General features: G+C 56.1%; 1 protein-coding gene across 6 annotated transcripts in view; it reads right to left on the bottom strand.

Moving 5' to 3' along the window:
• The window catches only part of NTRK3 (neurotrophic receptor tyrosine kinase 3), a gene marked incomplete at both ends in the record, with an annotated part of 248,767 nt that overhangs the window by 171,201 nt on the left and 57,998 nt on the right, over nt 1-19,568 (bottom strand). For all 6 annotated transcript variants that reach the window (XM_084254006.1, XM_084254004.1, XM_084254005.1 and 3 more), the window contains 5 exons: nt 5,248-5,544; nt 5,921-6,062; nt 6,473-6,615; nt 7,168-7,325; nt 11,862-11,930. In XM_084254006.1, the coding sequence (XP_084110132.1) occupies nt 5,248-5,544; nt 5,921-6,062; nt 6,473-6,615; nt 7,168-7,325; nt 11,862-11,930 (809 nt within the window). The remainder of the gene's footprint in view (nt 1-5,247; nt 5,545-5,920; nt 6,063-6,472; nt 6,616-7,167; nt 7,326-11,861; nt 11,931-19,568) is intronic.

The raw sequence follows: 19,568 nt of genomic DNA on the forward strand, positions 1-19,568 counted from the left end.
CCTGCTGCCTCTCTGCTCCCCATCCATGCGCCCTCCTCAGGAGGGGGGTTTCCAAATGGAGAAGAACTAAGAGATCAAGCGCCCAGTTTCTAGAGTCAGGAATGAAACCCAACTATCTAGGCTCCTCATTTCACCACCTCCCCCTGCCTGTCTCAGGCACCAGGCAGCTGGGGTGGTGGTGGCACATCCGGGCCAGGAAGAAACACCGCAGGGGGCATTCTCTGGGCCTCTCTTGAAAACACCAGCTATAACCTAAACAAAAAATTCCTCCAGGGCTGTGCGGAGTTTATAAAAGCAGGGCAGGGAGATGTTCTTGGGAATGACCTAAAATCTGCCTGCCCCCGGATGAAGATGCGTTGACCTTTGGCCTTGAGAAACGACTCACCTAATAATGAAAGCTAAAAACTACTGGACATTGGTGATGATTCGGGGGCCAGGCTCAAATGCTATTTGCAATAGATCTCTGCATCCTATGAGCACCCCAGGAGGTGGGCAGCCTTACCCCAGACAGCAGGTAAGGAATCAGCCCTGCAGAGACTAAGGAGCCAACACTCATTCTCAGGCGGGGCAGCGCTGCACTCAGACCTGCCCGGGCTGTTCGTCACTGGCACGGATCCTAGACTGTAGTGCACCACAGAAGCACCCACGGGGTGGCTGCCACCTCTCCCCAGGCCCCAAGGCACACACTTGGGAAGAGTGTGCGTCCAGGGCTGGGTCATGCTGCAGTGCTGGAGAGAAAACAGCACTCAACCATCAACATGGGACATGGAGGAAGGACACGGAGCCAGCCAAGAGTGGATGGGGTCCGGAGGCCAAGCCAAGAGTGACGGCTGCTGACTGCCTTGGACTAAGTGACAGCTCATGGATTTGCATATGGAGGCCCTAACCTCCAGCACCTCAGAACACGACACTCTCTTTGGAGATGGATATTCAAGGAGGTAAATTAAAACGAGGTGTCAGGGACTCCCGAGCCAGTGTGACTGGTGAGCGAGCACAGAGACACAGGCGCATGCAGGCGTGTGAGCGCCGGGCCCGGACAGCTACCCCCAGCCAGCAGAGAGGCCTCGGGATCCAGCCCTGGCCATGCCTGGACAGCAGAGCACTCACCCCAGAATTGCAAGAAGATAAATCTCTTGTTTTTCAGTTGCCCCATCTGTGCTTTCTTAGGACGACCCCGGATTAACATGTGAACTAACACGTGGGCAGGTGGGAAGCCACAGGGCAACACAGACATCCAAAAGCCAGCAGCAACAGAAACAAGTAAGCGAGTAAATGAAAGGGGACAAAGAGGGAACTCATGCTCACAGCAGCACCCCAGTTAGCAGAGCACGGGGACTAGGGGGGACAGAGCCCCCCGTTTGACAGGCACAGGTAATAGCTGTTTGGGGCCAGAACTATCAATGAATGCCTGAGTTACTATGTGGGGGAGTGATGGGAAACAGACACTGATTCGTTTCAAAATACTCGACTCATCAGCTGCCCAGGGAAAGCAGTGACTGTGGGTGGAGAAACGTGGCAGACACAATCATGAGTAGGGACGAGGTGGATGTCACCAGCAGCCAGAGGACAAAACGTACAGGTGCCAGGTGCCCACGATGGTGCACTGAGGGCACCTGAGCCTCTTTCCTGGGCCTCTTGCCAAGAACGATGCGTGACTGGCATTTAATCTTGAGAAAACATCCTGCAAACCCTGCTCGGGACAGCCGAGGAGCTGACTGGAGAGTATTCCTCGAAACACCAGGGTGGGAGAAGACAAGCAGGCAGGAGGGGCTGCTCCAGAGTTAAAGAGAATAAAGAGACGGTGCAACTAAAGGCCGGGAAATTCTGGGTCTGTGAATCCTAGACACAGAAAAGATGGCAGAGAAACCGACAAGACTCGCCAGAAGTCTGTGGGTCCCGTAATGGCCTTAAACCCACATTGATGCTATCGGAACCGAGAACAGACAGCCCCACAGGCCAGAGCCGCTGATCATTTTGAATTGAAGGCAACTGAAAAACTGCAGCTCCGAGAATGATGCTTTGCCCAGTGAGGTCTCCCTAAAAGCAGAGACTAAATGTTCCCGCTTTACAGCAGGAGGAGGGAGAGGCCTCATCCTCCCAGACTAGGGTTTCCAAGGTCTGTTCCCATGTAAATACGCATTGCGAAGCTCTTTCTGAATTATAAATAGTTTCATTTTTTGTACTTTCCTCCCAAATGTATGACCCTCTTTCTAAAAGCTAGATGAGCCCATCACAGGCTCCCATCCCCCGGGTCCCCATGCATGAAATTAAGTTTGTCATTTCTCTTGCTCCTCTTTCTTGCATCAACTGATTATTGAACCAGCCAAAGGAACTAAAGAAGGCATGGGGGGATACCCCCAATTTCCCCTTCAATATGCTGGCTTTGGTCATGATCAAACATCCAACAATTTTGATGCAACGACAGCCAACAACTTCGATCACTGTGGTTTTGTAGATGTTAGCATTCGAGGAGGCTGGGTGAAGGGAACGGGGTATGTTGGTACCACTTTGTCACTTTTTTTAATAAGCCAAAATTTCAAATGAAAAGTTAAAAATCTTTTAGGAAAGCTCAATTTCAGTAAATTGAGAGCATCAAAATCTCTCACCTTGGGGGGGAGGCACAAGGGACCAAAGAGAGTAAAAACCTCTATTTTAGTAAATCTCAGCTGCAAAATGAAAACTTGAAAATCTTTAGAAGTTTTTTAAAGAAACTAAAGTCTTTTGTCCTCACCCCAGAGTTTCTCATTCGAGGCCCTGGGGGTGGATCTCCAGCATTTTTGTTTCTAAGTTTTCAGCTGATGCTACTGGTTTTCTTAAGAACCAAGGCAGGCGTTTGACTGCGCCTGGGGCTGCCACACCCCGTCCAGCAAGAGCGACGCGGCACCCAGCCGTGCTCGTGGGTCCTGTCTTGCCAGGCGTGGCTCGGCCCTCGCTCAAGTCCATCACAGCTCCATTAAGTATCAACCAGCAAACACTCTTCTCTAACCGCCTGCAGGGACTGATGCTTCTGGGAAGGAGTCTCAGGAAAGTCTATCCACAGTGAGCACAGGCTGGTGCGTGGCCTGTCTGTTCCCCATTTCACATTGTTTAGGGGACAGCAACAGCACTTTCTCCAAATTCCTGAGCAAGCCCTTCATGTCCCCACCATCTCCTACACTCTGGGTGACCAAATGGATGATGGCGGCGGGGTGGGGGGGCGCAAGGCAGATAAGGGGCTCTAATCTAGGCGTCAGAACTGAGAAAAGTAGATGCCCGATCAATTTAGAACCCACCCTGATGTGCATATGTCCCCTAAGGTTCCTCTGCACTAGACAATATTCTCAAGTCAGTCCTGCATTCCAGCCGAGTCTGAATCTGTAAACTCCCCATCAGCTTGTGGCACTCAGCTGCTCTGCCGGAAGGAGCCTGGAAGCTGTCACAGGCCCAGCAGGCACGTGACAGGGGGGAGACTCCGGGATCCTCCCTAAGTTGTAAGTGTGGGATCAAACCTTCACACTGGAAGAGGATGGCACCCCAGAATCGTCCTCATCCCCCAGCCCACTGGCAGGCTGGGCATACCATGAGCCAGGATGCCACGGCATCATGCAAACACACATGGAGGGGTGCAAGCAACGCACATGTCCCCAGCCCAGCCCGGGGCTCCCCCAGGCCACACCTCTGCAGGGAGGGCCATTTCTTTCTAGCTCCCAAAAAAGTGTGAGGTGGCCAGCACTGGGAGGTTTCTGGAGAGTCCCCGACATGTGGGTGGGGTAGGGGTGGGTGAGGTGGGGCTGCAGGGTCTCCAACATGAGCACATCTGAGCCCACCCCAAGGCACGTCTCCATCGTCGGGAGCCAGCAGGGAGACTTCAGCTTCACGGGCAGCCTCATCTCTCCACTTCATTCTCAGGGCCTCCCGCTGACTCTCCCTGCGCTAAGATAAATGAGGCCCCGGAGCTGCTACCCCACTGGGTTACCTGTTGGCTGTGATGGTACAGAGATGGCACAGAGCTAGCCTGCACCACCTCCCCTTGTGTGTGCGTGTGTGTGTGTGCATGTGTGAGACTCATCTCGCTGGAGCTCCTGATTCTGGGGACTGAAGACCAGGAGGCCCGCCAGCCCTCCCAGCAGGTCACCAAGGTGATCGAGCATACACAGCTTCTTGGACAGAAGGGTTCCTCTGCTCAACCCGCCAAGAGACACAGCAACCCTTTTTGCCCAGTTCTTCTGGTGCTTTCTCCTCCCCTGCAGGAGAGCATTCGAACATTCTAGCCGTGACAGACCACCACAGAACCATCCTCCAAGCGCCCAATCCAAGTTCTTGCATAACTCAGTGACGTCCCCCATCCACTGGATGTGAGCACCAGGCTGAAGGCATTAGCCCCCACGTGACTCCCCATGGAACAAGGGGACGGGAGCCTCACACCTGGGAGTCAGAGTCACCGGGTCCTGCTGCAAAGCCATAGTGGTCAGGGGCGGCGGGGCTTCTCCTGTGGGTTTAGTGTGGGCTTGAGCCGGAGCCACCTCAAATCCCTTGTGAGGGGGGTCACCACGCCTCATTGTGGAAGTGCAAAGTCCACAATGAGGCATGGTGACCCCCCTCACAAGCAGGTGACCTGAGCGCTCAAATTTACTTCACAGCACAGCGCAATCCTGCCTCCTGCGGAGCCAGCTGAGGTGTCTCCCAGCCAGTGTGGTGCAGGGCTAGTCAAGGTTGTCAGCACCCAACATGCCAGCCCCCACCTCACCCCACTCTCAGCCACACCAGCTGCCTTTCTCTGCACGGCCATGCATTTCTGGGGTGGGGGCGCCCTGATTTTCACTGTGACAGTGACCAAAACCCAGAGATGCACCTAGTTGGCACAAAATGCTGGTGGTGGGGCCTCCCTGGTGGCAGGGAGTAAAGTCTCAGCACTGTGACGCTATCAGCAGCCAGTGTGGCCTGAGTTCCATCTCCGGCCAGGGAACTACCCACACGGCACAGCAGACCTCTCCTGTCTCCCCGCTGCTCCCCTCAGCAGTGTATCTCAGTAGATCGGCCTATTCTGCTCCCCACTCTCTCTGGAGAGTCCTCTCACCCCCCCCACACACCTCTGGCCTGCACCCTAGTTCTTACATGCATAAATAAATAAAATAAATCTTAAAAAACTCAAAATGCTGGCGGTGGCTGCGATGTTTCCGGGCCATCCGGCTCCGGGCAAAGTGCCGGTATGGACGCGGCTTCTGTCTCACCCTCGCCCAGCTCACCCGAGTGGGTGCCGCGCCTCACCTGGAAAGGGCTCCTTGAGAAAGTGGCCGTTGATGGTCTGGTTGGCTGAGCCCAGCGGGTTCTTGGCGATGAGGGTGTAGTTGCCGTTGTTGTAGTGCGTGGGCTTGTCAAAGAGCAGGCAGCCCTCGGAGACTTCGCCCTCCTGGTAGAAGTCCACGTGGATGATCTTGGACTCGCGCAGCGGCTGCCCATTGTGCAGCCAGTGCAGGGTGGGCGGCGGGTTGCCCCGCACCACAAACTCGATGCAGTGCTCCAGCCGCACCTCCGGCTCCTCCAGGCTCACCACGCGCGGGGGGTCTGCAGGGAGGCAGCGGCTGAGGCCAGGGACGGGATGCAGCATCCGGAGCAGAGACCCCGTCCTTCCTCACCCAGCTCTGAGAAGGCTGAGGGCATCTTCCCCTTCACCCCACAAGAGGGGAAGAAAGGTCTGCCTTCACCCACACTTCCCACACCCACCCAACTGCCAGGTTCCCACTCTAGACCTGGTCAGGGGCTAATTTAGGAGAATGCCACAGGCACCACTGAGTCAGAGCCCCAACATCTTCTGCGGGACAGAGACACCCTTTCTGGGGTGATGTCCTCAGCCTGCCCACAGGAGTCTTGCTGCCCCCCCAGACCATGCTGCCCCGGCCTTCTGCCTAGGCCCGGTATGCAGCGCCAGGCACCCACTCACAGTGGACGGTGAGGGCGACACTGGCGTTGCTCATGCCCACCACGTTCTCTGCGATGCAGGTCAGCGTGAAGCCGTTGTCCTCGCTTGTCACGTTCACCAGTGTCAGGTTGATGGCGTGCACGTTGGTCCAGTTCAGGTTTGTCTGCAGCCCCGGTAGGAAGGCAGCACTCAGCTTCCCCGGCACCACCTGCTCTGGCCCCCTCGCCCCTCCGGGAGTCAAAAAGCCAAGCAGCCCGACCAGTGGTGGGTGCAGCTGCCCCCAAGCTGAGTGCTCCATTGCCAAGAGCCCAGGTGATCCCCGCGTCACCCTGTGCATGGGAGCAGCACGCCCCATCACAGGGGAGGGGGCTGTGGGGAGGTCAAGCTGCGTGTTCAAGGTCAGGTGGGTCAGAAGCACTGCAGCTGGACAGAAGCCACGGCTGCGTGCTTGGCCCTGTGGACATGACCACACACCTGCCCCGCCTCTGCCGGACTCCCTGTGCCTGCTTCCAGGCACAATTTAGCTCACAGGACTGGGGGAGGCCCCCTGGAGGGGACCGGGCCACAGCCTACCTGGTGGGTGTTGATGGACTGCAGTCCGGAGACCATCCAGTCCACATCTGGCAGAGGCGACCCTGAGCCATTGCAGGTGATGACGGCGTTGTCCCCCTCCCGCACGGTCAGGTTGACATGGCTCACGCTGATCTCGGGGAGGTCTGGGGAGGGGATGGGGCACAGACACTTATAACCACAGCACACGAGGCCGATGGTGGCCTCCTTGCTATCCCACACAGCTGCCTGGGCTCTGGAAGACCCCGGCCCCAGGACATGACCCCCTCCCCAGACATCACAACTCAGAACTCAGCCCTGCAGCTGGACTCCCATCCAGGGCTGGGAGTGGGATGCCGGAGGCAAGCAGTTTTAGCCATGAAGTCTCATGGCAGCTTCCCCTTTGGGCACTCATCTTGGAGGTGTAGACTCCTGTGTAGGCACTCATCTTGTATGAAGCTGGGTACAGGAATCTGCTTTTCTAAAAGGACCGTGGGTGCTCGGATGCAGGAGGGCCAGAGACCGCTCTTGAGACACACCCCTGCGGGGCCCGTTGGCAAGAAACTCAGAGAGGAATCTGGTCTGATGAGAAGGGGCACCAAGACCCCTCTGCATCCCCGGAACCAGCCTTCCCGGGGCTGAGTCAGATCTGGGCCCAAGGCAGAGGTTAAGGCCGGGAGGGCCCCTCTGCAACCGAGCCGCACGGCCACCGCACTCACCACACTGGCTGATGTTCATGCGGAACAGGGGGAGCTGGGCGCCGTCGGCACCGATGCAGTAGAGGCTCTGGCTGTTGAGCTTGGCCTCCCCTTGTTCCTGCCACAGCTGCATCCAGCGGATATCACAGCTGCAGTTGAAGAAGTTCTGCTCCAATCTCCTGTGGGCAAGAAGGAGGGAAGGGAGATCCTGAACGGACGACGGCTCCCTCGGGGCTGAGACGCCGCCTGCTCTTCAGGGCTGAAGGACAGAAGGGGCTCAGCGAGGTCTTGAAAGGAGAAAAAATACTCAGGTGTCCATGAATTTATTTAGCTTTCCAACAAATCAACTCATTTGTAAAAAAAAAAAAAAAAAAAAAATCCACTCTGCTAACTCACAGCAGAGATCCTTTTGAATCCATCACTTGGGGTTATCGAAACCCTTCAACAACTCCCCAACTCACTGACAGTCAATCCCAAAGGCCCACGGGGTGGGAACCCCTCTCTGTCACCTCTCTGAGCTCACATCCCACCTCACTGTCCTCTCCTCCTCGGCCACAGGTTCACTGGGATAACCAGCACGCTCTGCCTCAGGGCCTTTGCACTCGCTGTCCCAGAGGTCTGCAGAGTTCTCACCCATAACACGCGTGTCGGCTCCCTCACATGGCCTTCCCTGACCACTTTCTTGGGGAGGGGAGCACAGTCCTGCTGACATCTTGAGCTTAGACTTCCGGTCCCCAAGACAGCCAGAGGATTCTTTTCCATTGTTTCAAGCCACCAAGTTTGTGGTGATTAGGGAAGGCAGCCCTGGGAAAGGAAGCAGCAAGGAAGGGACTTCTCCAAGGCTTTGCTTCCACATCTGTGAAATGGGGGCTCTGCACATCACGGGGGGCCACAGAGAGGCCAGAAATCATCACTACTACACCACCGTGACAAACACTGTCCAGGGCGGTCTCAGGGCAGTGGACAAGCAGTTACAGCCAGACAGGGAGCGGGGAGGGCCCCCGAGCAGCCCACGTCCGCCCCAAGACCCAGTTAATATTTTACCACGTCGCTTAAATCTGCCAATTATACCAGAGGTAATTATCACTTTGCTTTTAAGAAATTGAACTATTCCAATCTGTCTTAATCACGTCTGCTCGGCGAGCGCAGGTTACCAGGGCGGCCCTCGGGTGTTCCTGGGGTTTCTGTGCCTCTGGAGCCACTCGCCTCCACCTAAATCAAGTCTTGGGAATAAAATTCAGCTGCTTTTCTCTCTAATTCATTCTTGAGCGCTAAGACAATCCCTCTCATTTCTGGACGGACAGTTCCAGTCTTCTCTGCAGGGAAAAAACACCATCTTGCCACAATCAGAAACTTCTGGAGCACTGAACCATGCCAAGGAAAATCTCTCCAACCAGGTCCTTGGAGCAGTGCCAGCTATTCCAAAGCAGGTCTTGAAAGCTGCCTCCTGTTGGCTCAGAAGAGCAACGTGAAGTGATCCCGGCAGGGCCAGGACCCCTGCCCACACCCTGCATCTCACGAAAGCCCCGGAGGGCCCAGGACAGGGCTCAGAGACCTTCACTCCCTGGGTTCCTTGTTCCCGTGACTGCACTCACTCTGGGGACCAGCGGCTCAAGGGCACTCCTGGGAGGCCCAGGCCAGGCTCACCGTCCCGGGGTGTGCTGCTGGGTCCTTGGGGACAGACCCGAACCCCCATCTTTAGAAACACAGGCCTGGATGCGGCCACGGCACTGATGACCACGGTGCTGATGCCAGCGGCACATTCCCCAGCCGTGGGTTCCTGGGCCGGTTCTGTGCCATGGCCGAGCCTCACCACCCTCATCTGCAAAACCGGTCATGAGACCCTCCTGGCGGGATTGTCCCCAGACACGACAGTCTCATCATGCAGGCACTGCGCAGTCTTCTTTCTTTTTCTGGAAAAGCAGACGGGACTCAGCCCTTCCCCTGGGGAATCCCACCTGCACACACCCTTACAGCAAGGGCCCCTCGCAGGGAGGAGCTGGCAGGGTCAGTCAGGGATGTCCTCATGGCGGAATAAACGTGCCGAGAAGCTAGGAAGTTGGCGTCCTCGCCTGCCCTCCCGTTCCCACAGAAGGTCACACAAAGCCACACACTCCTGGCTGCGCCATCCCGGCTGCCAAAGCCCAAGGCCATCTCCCCCAGCCTCCCTCCTCCAGGGCCAGAGCTCCGTCTTCCTGGAAGTCTCCTGTCCCCACGCCCCAGCCATGGCTCGGCAGGCAGGCGCTGGCAGCCTAGATGCCCCGTGGCAGATGGCGCCGTGTGGAGTAATCAAGAAGTCGGACACGAGAACGCTGGCCCTCTCCGTGTGCCAGGAGCCGATTGTTTGGATTTTAATCATGGCCGCAGCGAGGGGCCAACTCATGGCCTCTCCAGCCAAAAGATAAATTTTCCACTCATACCAGTCAATGCTTCCTCAAAAAAACAGACCCCCCCCCTCACAGGGCGGTGGCTCCTGGGGTGGCGTGAGGGTCTTTATTTCCCAACATAATTTTCCCTTCTTGAACAATGTGACAGAAATAAAATGCCACGTGGACAAGGCGGCGCTCACCCTGCCTCCCGGGAAGGGGCCTTGGTTCGCCGTAAGTCACGTCGAGCTCACCGACATATTGATCCCGGGCAAAGATGAATGCAGGATCCCGTGATCCTCTGGGAGAAATCTGACATTCTCTTCAAATATACATCCACGGAACAACTGTTTCTAAAACTCCCTGAAACAGGTCACCCGGGCAGCACACCACTGATTTGGCAGCCAGTGGTTTTTTTCAGAAGGAGCCCTGAATGGTTTCTCGATAATTCAGCCAACAGCAGGTCCAGCTGTCCCTCGGGGAGACACTGGCCCTGTCTCCCGCAGAGGAAGGAGCCGGTGCTCCAGGAGAGGCAGGGCTAGACACCCGGAAAACAGCCCCACAAAGCTCCAAGGACCCCGAACCGTCCTCGGACAGCTGAGGAAGAAGTGCAATCAGGCACTTGGAAAATTACTATAGATCCTTGGGCTGGAAACATATTGAAGAAGCTGGGAGAGCGCACAGCAGAGTGGCCAAGGCCCGATTCCACATGGTGCCGCTTAAAGGTGACCTTGACCAAGATACTTCACCTGGCTAAGTGCCTCGTGTCCCGGAAGGTGAAGTGACAGGGTAATTCCTACCGTGTAGAATTGTGATCAGGAGTCAATTAATAACCCAGGTGATCTGATAGACCGCACGGGCAGAGCAAGATCTCAGAGGTCAGCGTGACCCTGGCGGTCGTGTTAATGTACCTCTACAGCCTTTGCACCTGCAAAGGTGGGCGGGAACTGATGGTCAGGCATCTCAATGGTTGCGTTTTTAGTGCTTTATAAACAAATAAGTATGGACCTACCCTTTCCAAGCCCAGGTAGGAGTTTTTATTGGTGTTCATCTAGATCTCAGCCACCTATGATTCAAGAACTCTGATCGCTAAGCCAATTGTATTCAAACCAGAGGAGGTGCCTGGAGGGATGGGCAACATCCTCAGAAAGGCAAGGGTCCACAGCAGTCTGTCCTGGACGCCCCCAACTCTGTCCAAGAGGCCATCTGTACTTCCCACCCCTAGCTGGCCACATAAGTGCCCTGGGATGAGTGGAGTGCACAGGCTGCCATGGGTGGGTGGCTATTGGGCCACTGGATGTGATTATTTCCCTCCCTGACAGCTGGGTCAAATGGGATCTGTGAGCTCAGATCCTACCAGGTGAAGAGGGACAGGTAAAAGCCCACAGCACAGGCAGGCAGGGATCCCAGGCCATGGCCTCTTCATAAAAACACTTAAGCAATTTGTACTCAGCACACTTGGATCTGAGTCTCAAGTAAAACAGAACACATGAGCAGCGCCTCTGGAACCCCAACTCCCTAACTTCATGCCTCAATTCCTTTTCAATTTATTCCTTGATTTGCCCAACATAATATGCTGTCCTCCATGCACACAGATGACCTTGATGACTCACACATCAGCGGGTTATTTTTTCCAGCAGCGGTCACCAGTTTCACTCACCCATCCAACCCGTGCTTGCACGACATGCTAACGGGGCGGGGATTGCACTGATCGGCCTTGGGACCCACAAGGCTGGGCAGTGCATGGCAGAATGAATAAACACATGGCCTGGCCCCACCCAATGCCCATACTCAAGCCCAGGGGCTGCAATTCACAGGTGGTGAACAAACATGTAATCCAAAGTCCAAGTCCTGGTTCTGCCAGTCTCTGGCAGTGTGCCTCTGGCTGCTGCTCTGGGGTTCAGACCCCTCACCTTAAAGGGTCGAGAGACATTTTATGTGGGGGGTAATAATACCGACCTCCCATGACACTTGTGATGACAAACCTAAGGCTGTAGTAATGAAATCACACCCAATCATGTAGAAGTGCTACGTCATGAAAGCTTCTATTACAAATGGACAAGACACTTCGGCGATACATGTCAACTATTACTGGTGGTCTACAAATTACACCATGAGGCCCTGCTAAGAGAGAAGGGTTTCACTGTCTGAAAGGCACTGGGCCAGGAGGAGCCTCAGAACCCAGCACTGGGGCAGCCTGCTCTGGCTGCACATGGCACACAGCATGTCATCCAGCCCAGGAGCCCTTCAGCTGTGCGCCCAGTCTCAGGGGGTACCCTGCTGAACAAGTCTCCCCGCCCAACCTCTACACCTGTCCATCACTGGAAGGGTCTTCAAAACCCTACTTACAGTTCCCGGAGACTCAGCGTCTGGAAGAGCTGCCATGAGAGAGTGGTGAGCCGGTTACTCGACAGGTTTCTGCAAGATGGACAACAAAGGAGAAATCAAAGGATGGGCCTGGCCCAGGGGCCCTCTGGAGAGGATTCTGGGTGCTCTCAGAGGGTCAGGTTTTATCAATAGTAATTTTTTAAAAAAACAATGAAGCTTTCCTGGTCCATTTCCTGGCCCATTTCCTCTTGCCATACTAAAAGCTAAGGGAGGCTTTGGGCAGCCACCCGCTCCTGACAGAAGGGCCAAGGCGGTCAGGGACACAAACCAACAGGCATCCTTTATTATCGTTACCGGGATACAATTAACATACAAAATAGCCAGACTTCTTTAGTTCCACACTGTAGAGTCAGGAATGGCCACAGTGCAGGTTTTCTGATCCCATGCAGACCAGGAAAAGGAGGAGTCAGAGTCCTCAGTAGTTTTGCAGGTTTTTTATTGGGGTTCACCAGGCATATGGCAGGCAGGGGTTCTGGCTGGGGGGCTGGGAGGCTGGCAGGCCTCCCAGCCCCCACAAGTCTTCACTCTATCTGGGCTCTCTAGCGTTCGTTCTGCTGCTTCTCGGCTTCTCTTTCGGCTTCTGCTTCAGCTTCTACTGCTGCTCCTGCTGCTGCTGGCGTCCCCGTGACGCCGCCCTTAAAAGCACAGTCTTAGCTCAGCTGAATCCCATCTACCTATGCCCACACCCTATTCCAGGTGCCCGCCATCAGGCATGCTTTCAGGACAAGGATCCATCATCTATCCTGATGGCGGGAGGGCAGAAAAGCCTGACATTTTATTTACCCTACAGTCCACCCCCTCAGGGTTTTCTGCCATACAGTCTATACATATATATACAATTTTCTAAGCAAACAAACAATGCAGCCATGGCCCACAAAAGCAAATACATCAAATATAACAAAATACACCAGAACACAAATAAGTCCAGGCAGGGCACCAACCTAGCGCAAAAGACAATTATCGGAACCAGCAGATGAGCCACCAAATCTGCTGCCGAAGGCACTGCTCATACGAGGGAGGGGAATCACTCACGGCATCTATTGCAACACGCCAGGAGCCGTCAGGCTTCCTGGCCTTCTCTGGCTGTAGTCTCGGCTACAAGCCACACACAGCATCCACCCCCAGGATGCACTTGCTCTGGGACTGGCAATTTTATTCTGTTGGGGGTAATCGCCAGCCCTCAGGGTTTCTGTCTGCAGTCGCTCCAACACTCGGCCTTCATGGCCACCCATGCAACTCACAGACCCCTGCACTCAAGCCAACCCACTGCACAAGCACATGGGTCGGGGATCCAAACTCTGCATTCGGCTTGGGCTCCACCCCAAGCCACGTTCCCCACCCGTCCCCCAAGGACGAGTTCCTCAGCTCCTCACCCTCACTCAAGAACGAGCAGGGCATCACCCACAGGTGATTCTACGAGACTCACAGGTCTTCAGCATATCCAGGCTGCTTAACAGCCGCTTAGGGCTTCTCAACTTAGCATCAGCACCAGCTTTTGCCTTCTTAGTTGGCTTTTCTCCTCCACCTGGCTGCTGGGCATAACAGGCTGCTTTTGGCCATCTAGGCCCACTGGCCACCCCCAGATTCTCAAAAAAAAAAAAAAAAAAAACATAACCTGCCAAGGTCCTCCGCCTTCTGGCGGGATTGTCAGTCCAAGTTTATCAGTCCATGTCCATCAGTTGAAGTCCGTTGGCCTCTCCCTGCATCAGCACTGGCAAGTGCTGAATCGTGGTCCTCTCCTCTCCGACAATTCTGCTGCCTCAGGGGTCGTTGGCCGGTCCTTTCGGGTGTCGTTGTCTGGTTCTCTCGGGCGTGTCCTTCACGCCAGGTCTCGTCCTGTAGCTCGTGGACGTTGTCCACCTTCTGTGCCACCATGGCGCCTCCAGCATCATCACGGGCAAACAGTCTGTTCTCCTTAGTCCCTCCAGGTCTTTGGAGGGCTCCAATACCCATCTACATGGATCTTGCCGACTTACGCCAATTGTAGAGTCAGGAATGGCCACAGTGCAGGTTTTCTGATCCCATGCAGACCGGGTAAAGGAGGAGTCAGAGTCCTCAGTGGTTTTGCAGGTTTTTTATTTGGGGTTCACCAGGCATATGGCAGGCAGGGGTGCTGGCTGGGGGGCTGGGAGGCTGGCAGGCCTCCCAGCCCCCAGCAAGTCTTCACTCTATCTGGGCTCTCTGGCGTTCGTTCTGCTGCTTCTCGGCTTCTCTTTCGGCTTCTGCTTCAGCTTCTACTGCTGCTCCTGCTGCTGCTGGCGTCCCGGTGACGCTGCCCTTAAAAGCACAGTCTTAGCTCAGCTGAATCCCATCTACCTATGCCCACATCCTACTCCAGGTGCCCGCCATCAGGCATGCATTCAGGGCAAGGATCCATCATCTATCCTGATGGCGGAAGGGCAGAAAAGCCTGACATTTTATTTACCCTACACACATCTTGATGAATTTGAAGGTAAGTATGTGTCCTTGAAGCCAGGACCACAAACAACTCCATGAACTTAGCCTTCACTTCCAAAAGTGTCCCCCCTCCCCTTTTTTTTTTTTTTTTTTGGCAAGAACAATTGGCATGAGATTTACCCTGGTCACAAGTGTGTGAGCATCAATACAGAATTGCTAACTCCGCACCAGGCAGGACTGAAGGTCTCTAAGTCTTACTCATTTTGCACAGCTGGGACTGTGTTCCCCTCACCAACAAGCTTTTGTAACATCCACCCAGGAGCAAGAAGCCTGCAGGTGATCTCCAATGCCTGCAGCCTGGCCCTGCCCCCTGAAAACACACCCACCGCCCATAAGACACCAGCCCCTGCCCACACTTGGGCTCCCCCCTCACGGCAATTTAACTGCTGTCACTAGGATATTCAGGGGAAAGAGTAGCCATCCATCTTCGGAAGAAAAGCAGCAGCGCGCCCATGTTGTTATTTTGCCAGGCGCAACAAACAACTTGTGATGTGCTCACAGTCCTTAAAGGCAGCAGCGAGACCTGCAGGAATTGAAGTGGGACCCCAGGAGCGACGTACTCATCAACCGCTGAGCACGCGGCAGTAAGGACCCACTTAGGGGAATATCCACACGCACACACATGCGTGCGTATGCTAAGCAGGTAGGTGGCACCGCACACGCAGCGCTGGCTAAAACACACGTGTGAGCTCACACACACGCACCTGCACCTGGGTGACGGCCATGACAGGTATCAGTTGTATTGAGGAATAAGGGGATGGGTGACGGGTAAGAACCATCTGGAACTTAAATTCAAACTACAAAAGAATAGGCAAGAGAACGTCAGTTCCTGATAAGCAGGAGGAAAGGGATAAACCAGGCGAGAAGTGGCGGATGTGGGAGAGGGAGCCCGCCTGTGGCCAGGTGCCTGGGAAGCAGAGGTGTCCTCCCAGAAGGGGCCGTCGGAGCTGAGACAGAGGGAGTGGGGAAGAGCCCCGGGCTCAGAGAAGACTGTTCCAGGCGGTGCAAAGAGCAAGTGTGGGATGGGAGAGGAAGCAGGAGCCAGCAAGGAGCCCATGGGAGGAAGTAACAAGAGTGGTCAGTCTGAGCAAGAGGGGAGGGAGCCGGTCAAAGGCAGGAGTTTGGATTTTATTTGAAGGCAGGATGGAAGGCGGGGTGGGGGGGTTAAGTGTGGGCGTGGCATCATCTAATTATCACTTTTAAAAACAGGAGATGCCAAGACGGGGCACCACTGGGAGCCTGCTGCAGAAGCAGGGGGCAGCCGGCAGAGACAAGGGTGGGTGCCTTGAAGCTAGTGCTGGAGGGAGCACCAACAGTTGGTCTGGGGACTGGAAGGCTGCACAGGGTCACATTTGGGGGCTGGGGGTGGGGCTCAAGAGCCTCCACCTCGCATGCTCTCGCATGCTCTAAGTAGCGATGCGGTTAGACATCCAGAAGGAGATGGAACAGCCTGCGGCAGGCGGCAACCAGCAGCCGGGGGGGCCGGCCCAGCTCCTCCCCGGAGCACCCACACACCAGGATAGCCTCAGAGACAGGGCTGCCCCTTCTCCCTGGAGGCAGCCCAATGTCCTGGCAGCTTGTAAAGGTGCTGAGGGTGGTGGAGAGGGAAGGGACTCTGGGGAGGGGTCCCCAAGGTGACTGTCCCACTCTCCCTGCACCCAGAGTCTTCGACCCCTCAGCTCTCTCTAGGAGAGCCCCCAGCCCCCACTTAGCCCCTTCCCCCCTGCAGGGCAGCAGGCCCTGTCGTGCCTGACAGGGCAGGCTCCACTAGAAGCCTATCAACAGTGACCCACCTTCAGGCCCATGGAGCCCTCAAGAAAGGCACCTCTTATTCCTGCAAACTTCATCCATCCTCCCAGGTCAGAAGGAAAGGGGTGCTAAGAAAGGCACCCCTTTGGGGACCCTTGAGGACACCCTCTGGGGCGCAGACCCTGAAGGCAGGGGAAGCAGGGATCGGACTCAAAGCCCCACAGCCTGGTGACCTCACACCAGGTGTCTGCCTGGAGCTCAGAACTCGGGGTCCAGGGGGTTCAGTACTAAGCTATTCGCCTTTGTGATGTTTCGCCAAGTGTGAAGGACTCATCTCGGGAGAAGCCTTCTGCTTCGCTTTTTGTTTCTGTCCACCCCCAACAGCAACCGTTGCAGGGAAAGTCAGCCAGTGCAGGAGCCGGCTTCCCGGCCCGCTCCCGCCGGCAGCAGATCTAGCCCGAGCCGCCGCTCCAAAGCCCAGCGAGCACCTGAGTCAGCAGCTGGGATTCCCGCCTCAGGAGCCCTGGGAACCTGCTCTTGGGAGACACCAGAGCACTGGGCAGGGTCCAGGCAAAGGGGACCCCAGCTCAGCTCCCAGGGAGTGGCCCCACGCTCTGGGGGAGCCTGAGGCAGGGAGCAGGCTGCCAGCAAACTCCTTTCCCAAAGGTCATGTCTTGCTACATTAGGCAGAAATGTCAAAGGAAAATTGGATTCTGGAAGAAAGAAAATAACAGGCATTCTGGGCAAATAAAGAATAAGAAATAGCATTTTATCTCCTTATTACAAGTTAGTGGGGCGGGGCTGGAACACCTGGGATGGGGGAGGTGGGCTCCTGCCCCCAGGTGTCTGGCTTCAGCTCACCACCCACCAAGCGCCTCCTGGAGGAGAAAGGACCCCGGGGGACCCTCCCCTGCAGCCCTGGGCTCTGTCCACACTGCCCTCTCCCCTCACCAGCCAGCTACTGGGGCCCAGATCGCCTTCCTCTCTTGCTGGAGGGAAAGGGCCGTCCCTCGCCCCCTGAAGCCCTCCCCTGCTCACACCCTCCTGCACCCCTGCACCAGCTCCCACTGAGCCCCCATGCTGCGTGAAGCACATTTGCATTCATGGCCTCACAAGGTGGCCTTGCTGCCTCCATCCCGCGGCTCCAAGGCTGCTGTCCAAAGCTGAACATCCCCGAACATCCTTAACTCAAAGACTTTGGCAGCAGGCAACATGCCCAGGAACATTTGCAATCCACACACAGACGTGCAAACTCCCAGGTACACACACACGCATGCAACCCAGCACACACCCACAGAGACAAGACCACTGATCCGCTCAAGGCCACTGTGCAGTGTGCACAACCTGTGCAGCTCTCCACGGCCCCACTCCCAGACACACGGAGTAGAAGCATCCAGCCCAGAGACAAACACACAAAAGACAAGGAAGGCAAACTTGAGTCACCCCAAGAGAAGCCGGGCAGGCTTCTGGCCATCCTGCCCCACTGGCATTTATAATGTTCCTGGTGCAAAGAGGGAGGCTGAGCCTCGGGGCTTTAATAGACCCCCTCCCCGGACTCAGAACACACGGCCGCTGACTGTCCGGCCAGCTGGTGTCTCTCCTGTGCTCACCTGTCCTGTTATTGACGAGCTGGTTACCCTGCCCACCAGACAAGTCCAGCCTCAGGCCACCCAGCAGCCTCTGCCCATGCATATCCATCCGCACCGTCTCTGACTTTGGCTGGGGTCGATGGCCAGCATCCGAGCCGCCTGACTTTGGAACTAATTTGGTGAGTAAGATCTTACAAGGGGACGCATCCGACACATTCCCCAAATCAAGACCCACAGGGTGGCCCTGTGTGACTCATCCAGATGCCCAAGCAGACCCACCATTTCCCTGTGCCCTTGGCTCTCTCCCTGGAGCAAGAGGAACGGGCGACGGTGCCCACAACTGAGGCTCTGGGACCCCGAGGAGTCAGGGCTGCAGTGACCCCTCCTTCTTTAAGGCCTGGGCAAAAGGGACCCCTTGGCCACAGCCCAGCATGGTACCTAGTGTGGACCTTCCTGAAAGGCAGCAGGACAGAGCCCCAGACCCGAGGGTGTCCCCTCTACCTAGGGAGCCTTTGTGCCCCAACGAGTCCCTCAAGACAGACCCTGTGGCAAGAGAGGCCAAGCAGATGAATTCTGTGTCCTTTGGGCCATGCTAAGGCCCACCCAAAAATGTATCCTGAGCACAGAAGGCCCCGGGGGTCTTGGGCTAGAGATGGGAGGGGCTTGGTGGGTGATGGGGCTGAGGCCAGGAGCCCGAGGCAGGAGTCCACCTCCCTCACAACAGGCCTTCCATTCCAGCACTTTCAAGGTGCTTCTGTGAGCACCCAGGGCTCAGCATGTAAGGACAGCCCCCCGGGAGCTGGCCCAGGCCCTCACCCTTTGCAGCCCAGGCTCATGGTGCATGTCCCGCTCCTGCCATCCATGCATCGTGAAATCCTTCCCTCCTAAGGCCCCCAGCCGTCTGCTGTCCTTGCCTCACTCTCGCCAGCCAGAAATGGACTCCTCAGTCTCCCTGGAGACAACCAAGGCCCTGCCCAGCGCCCCCAGGCCAGAATCCTCTTGAGAATGTAGGGGAATCTGGAGAAGCCAGGAGAGGAGCATCCCAAGGCGGTGCCAGCGCCCAGGCCACAGAGTGTGCTGGGAGGAGGTTGGGGGCGGCCATCACTACAGCACCCCCACCAGCAGGGCCATGGCCCTGCTCCCGGATGGATGGCCGCACGTGCCACCCCCAGAGCCCATGTGAGGAGGGCGAGGGGCCTATCAAGCCCCCCAACGTGGAAGGGGGCAGCACCACGCAATCCAGTCCCCCATCTGCCGTCACCACCAAGGAGGCCCACCAGCTAGCACCCACAAAAAGGAGGATCAGCGCTGCACCCAACTTCCCCTTCGAGGACCAGGACATATTGTTCTACATCATTGACGTATTTGCTTTTCCCTCAATTAAATCTCTATGGGTGGAGGGGGGCGGTTAAAGCCATTTGAGCCATTTTTATTCAACGAAATTACACTGGATGGTTCATTACATGAACTTTAATGAAGCCAAATGCTCTCTAATCAAATCGCAAGTGACGTGGCTGGTGTCTTGACCTCTCATTGGGACGCTCTTCTGCTTGGCCCTGCTCTGAGCCGCCACCCCGGGGTCTCCCGTTCCTGGGAATCCCGGGTCTGGGCCCAGCAGAGGGTAAACACCGACATTCCTTGAGAAAAGTGGCTTGAAACCATCCCAAACAGGTGTGTCTACAGGTGTGACTCCCAGGAAGTCCTGGTCTGTGAGCCCCTTGAACTCACAGGACCACAGAACCTTCTCCACGGCAGCTCAGACGCGCCCCCACGAAAGAGAGCAGCGATGGTCTGGACCAGGCCAGCCGCCAGCTTCAGTGAATCCAGTTTTGGTGGGACAAAGTCCTGCACCCACGCTGAGCTTGGCACACAG

The sequence above is a fragment of the Talpa europaea genome, assembly GCF_964194135.1.
Source record: "Talpa europaea genome assembly, chromosome: 14".
Taxonomy (NCBI): Eukaryota; Metazoa; Chordata; class Mammalia; order Eulipotyphla; family Talpidae; genus Talpa; species Talpa europaea.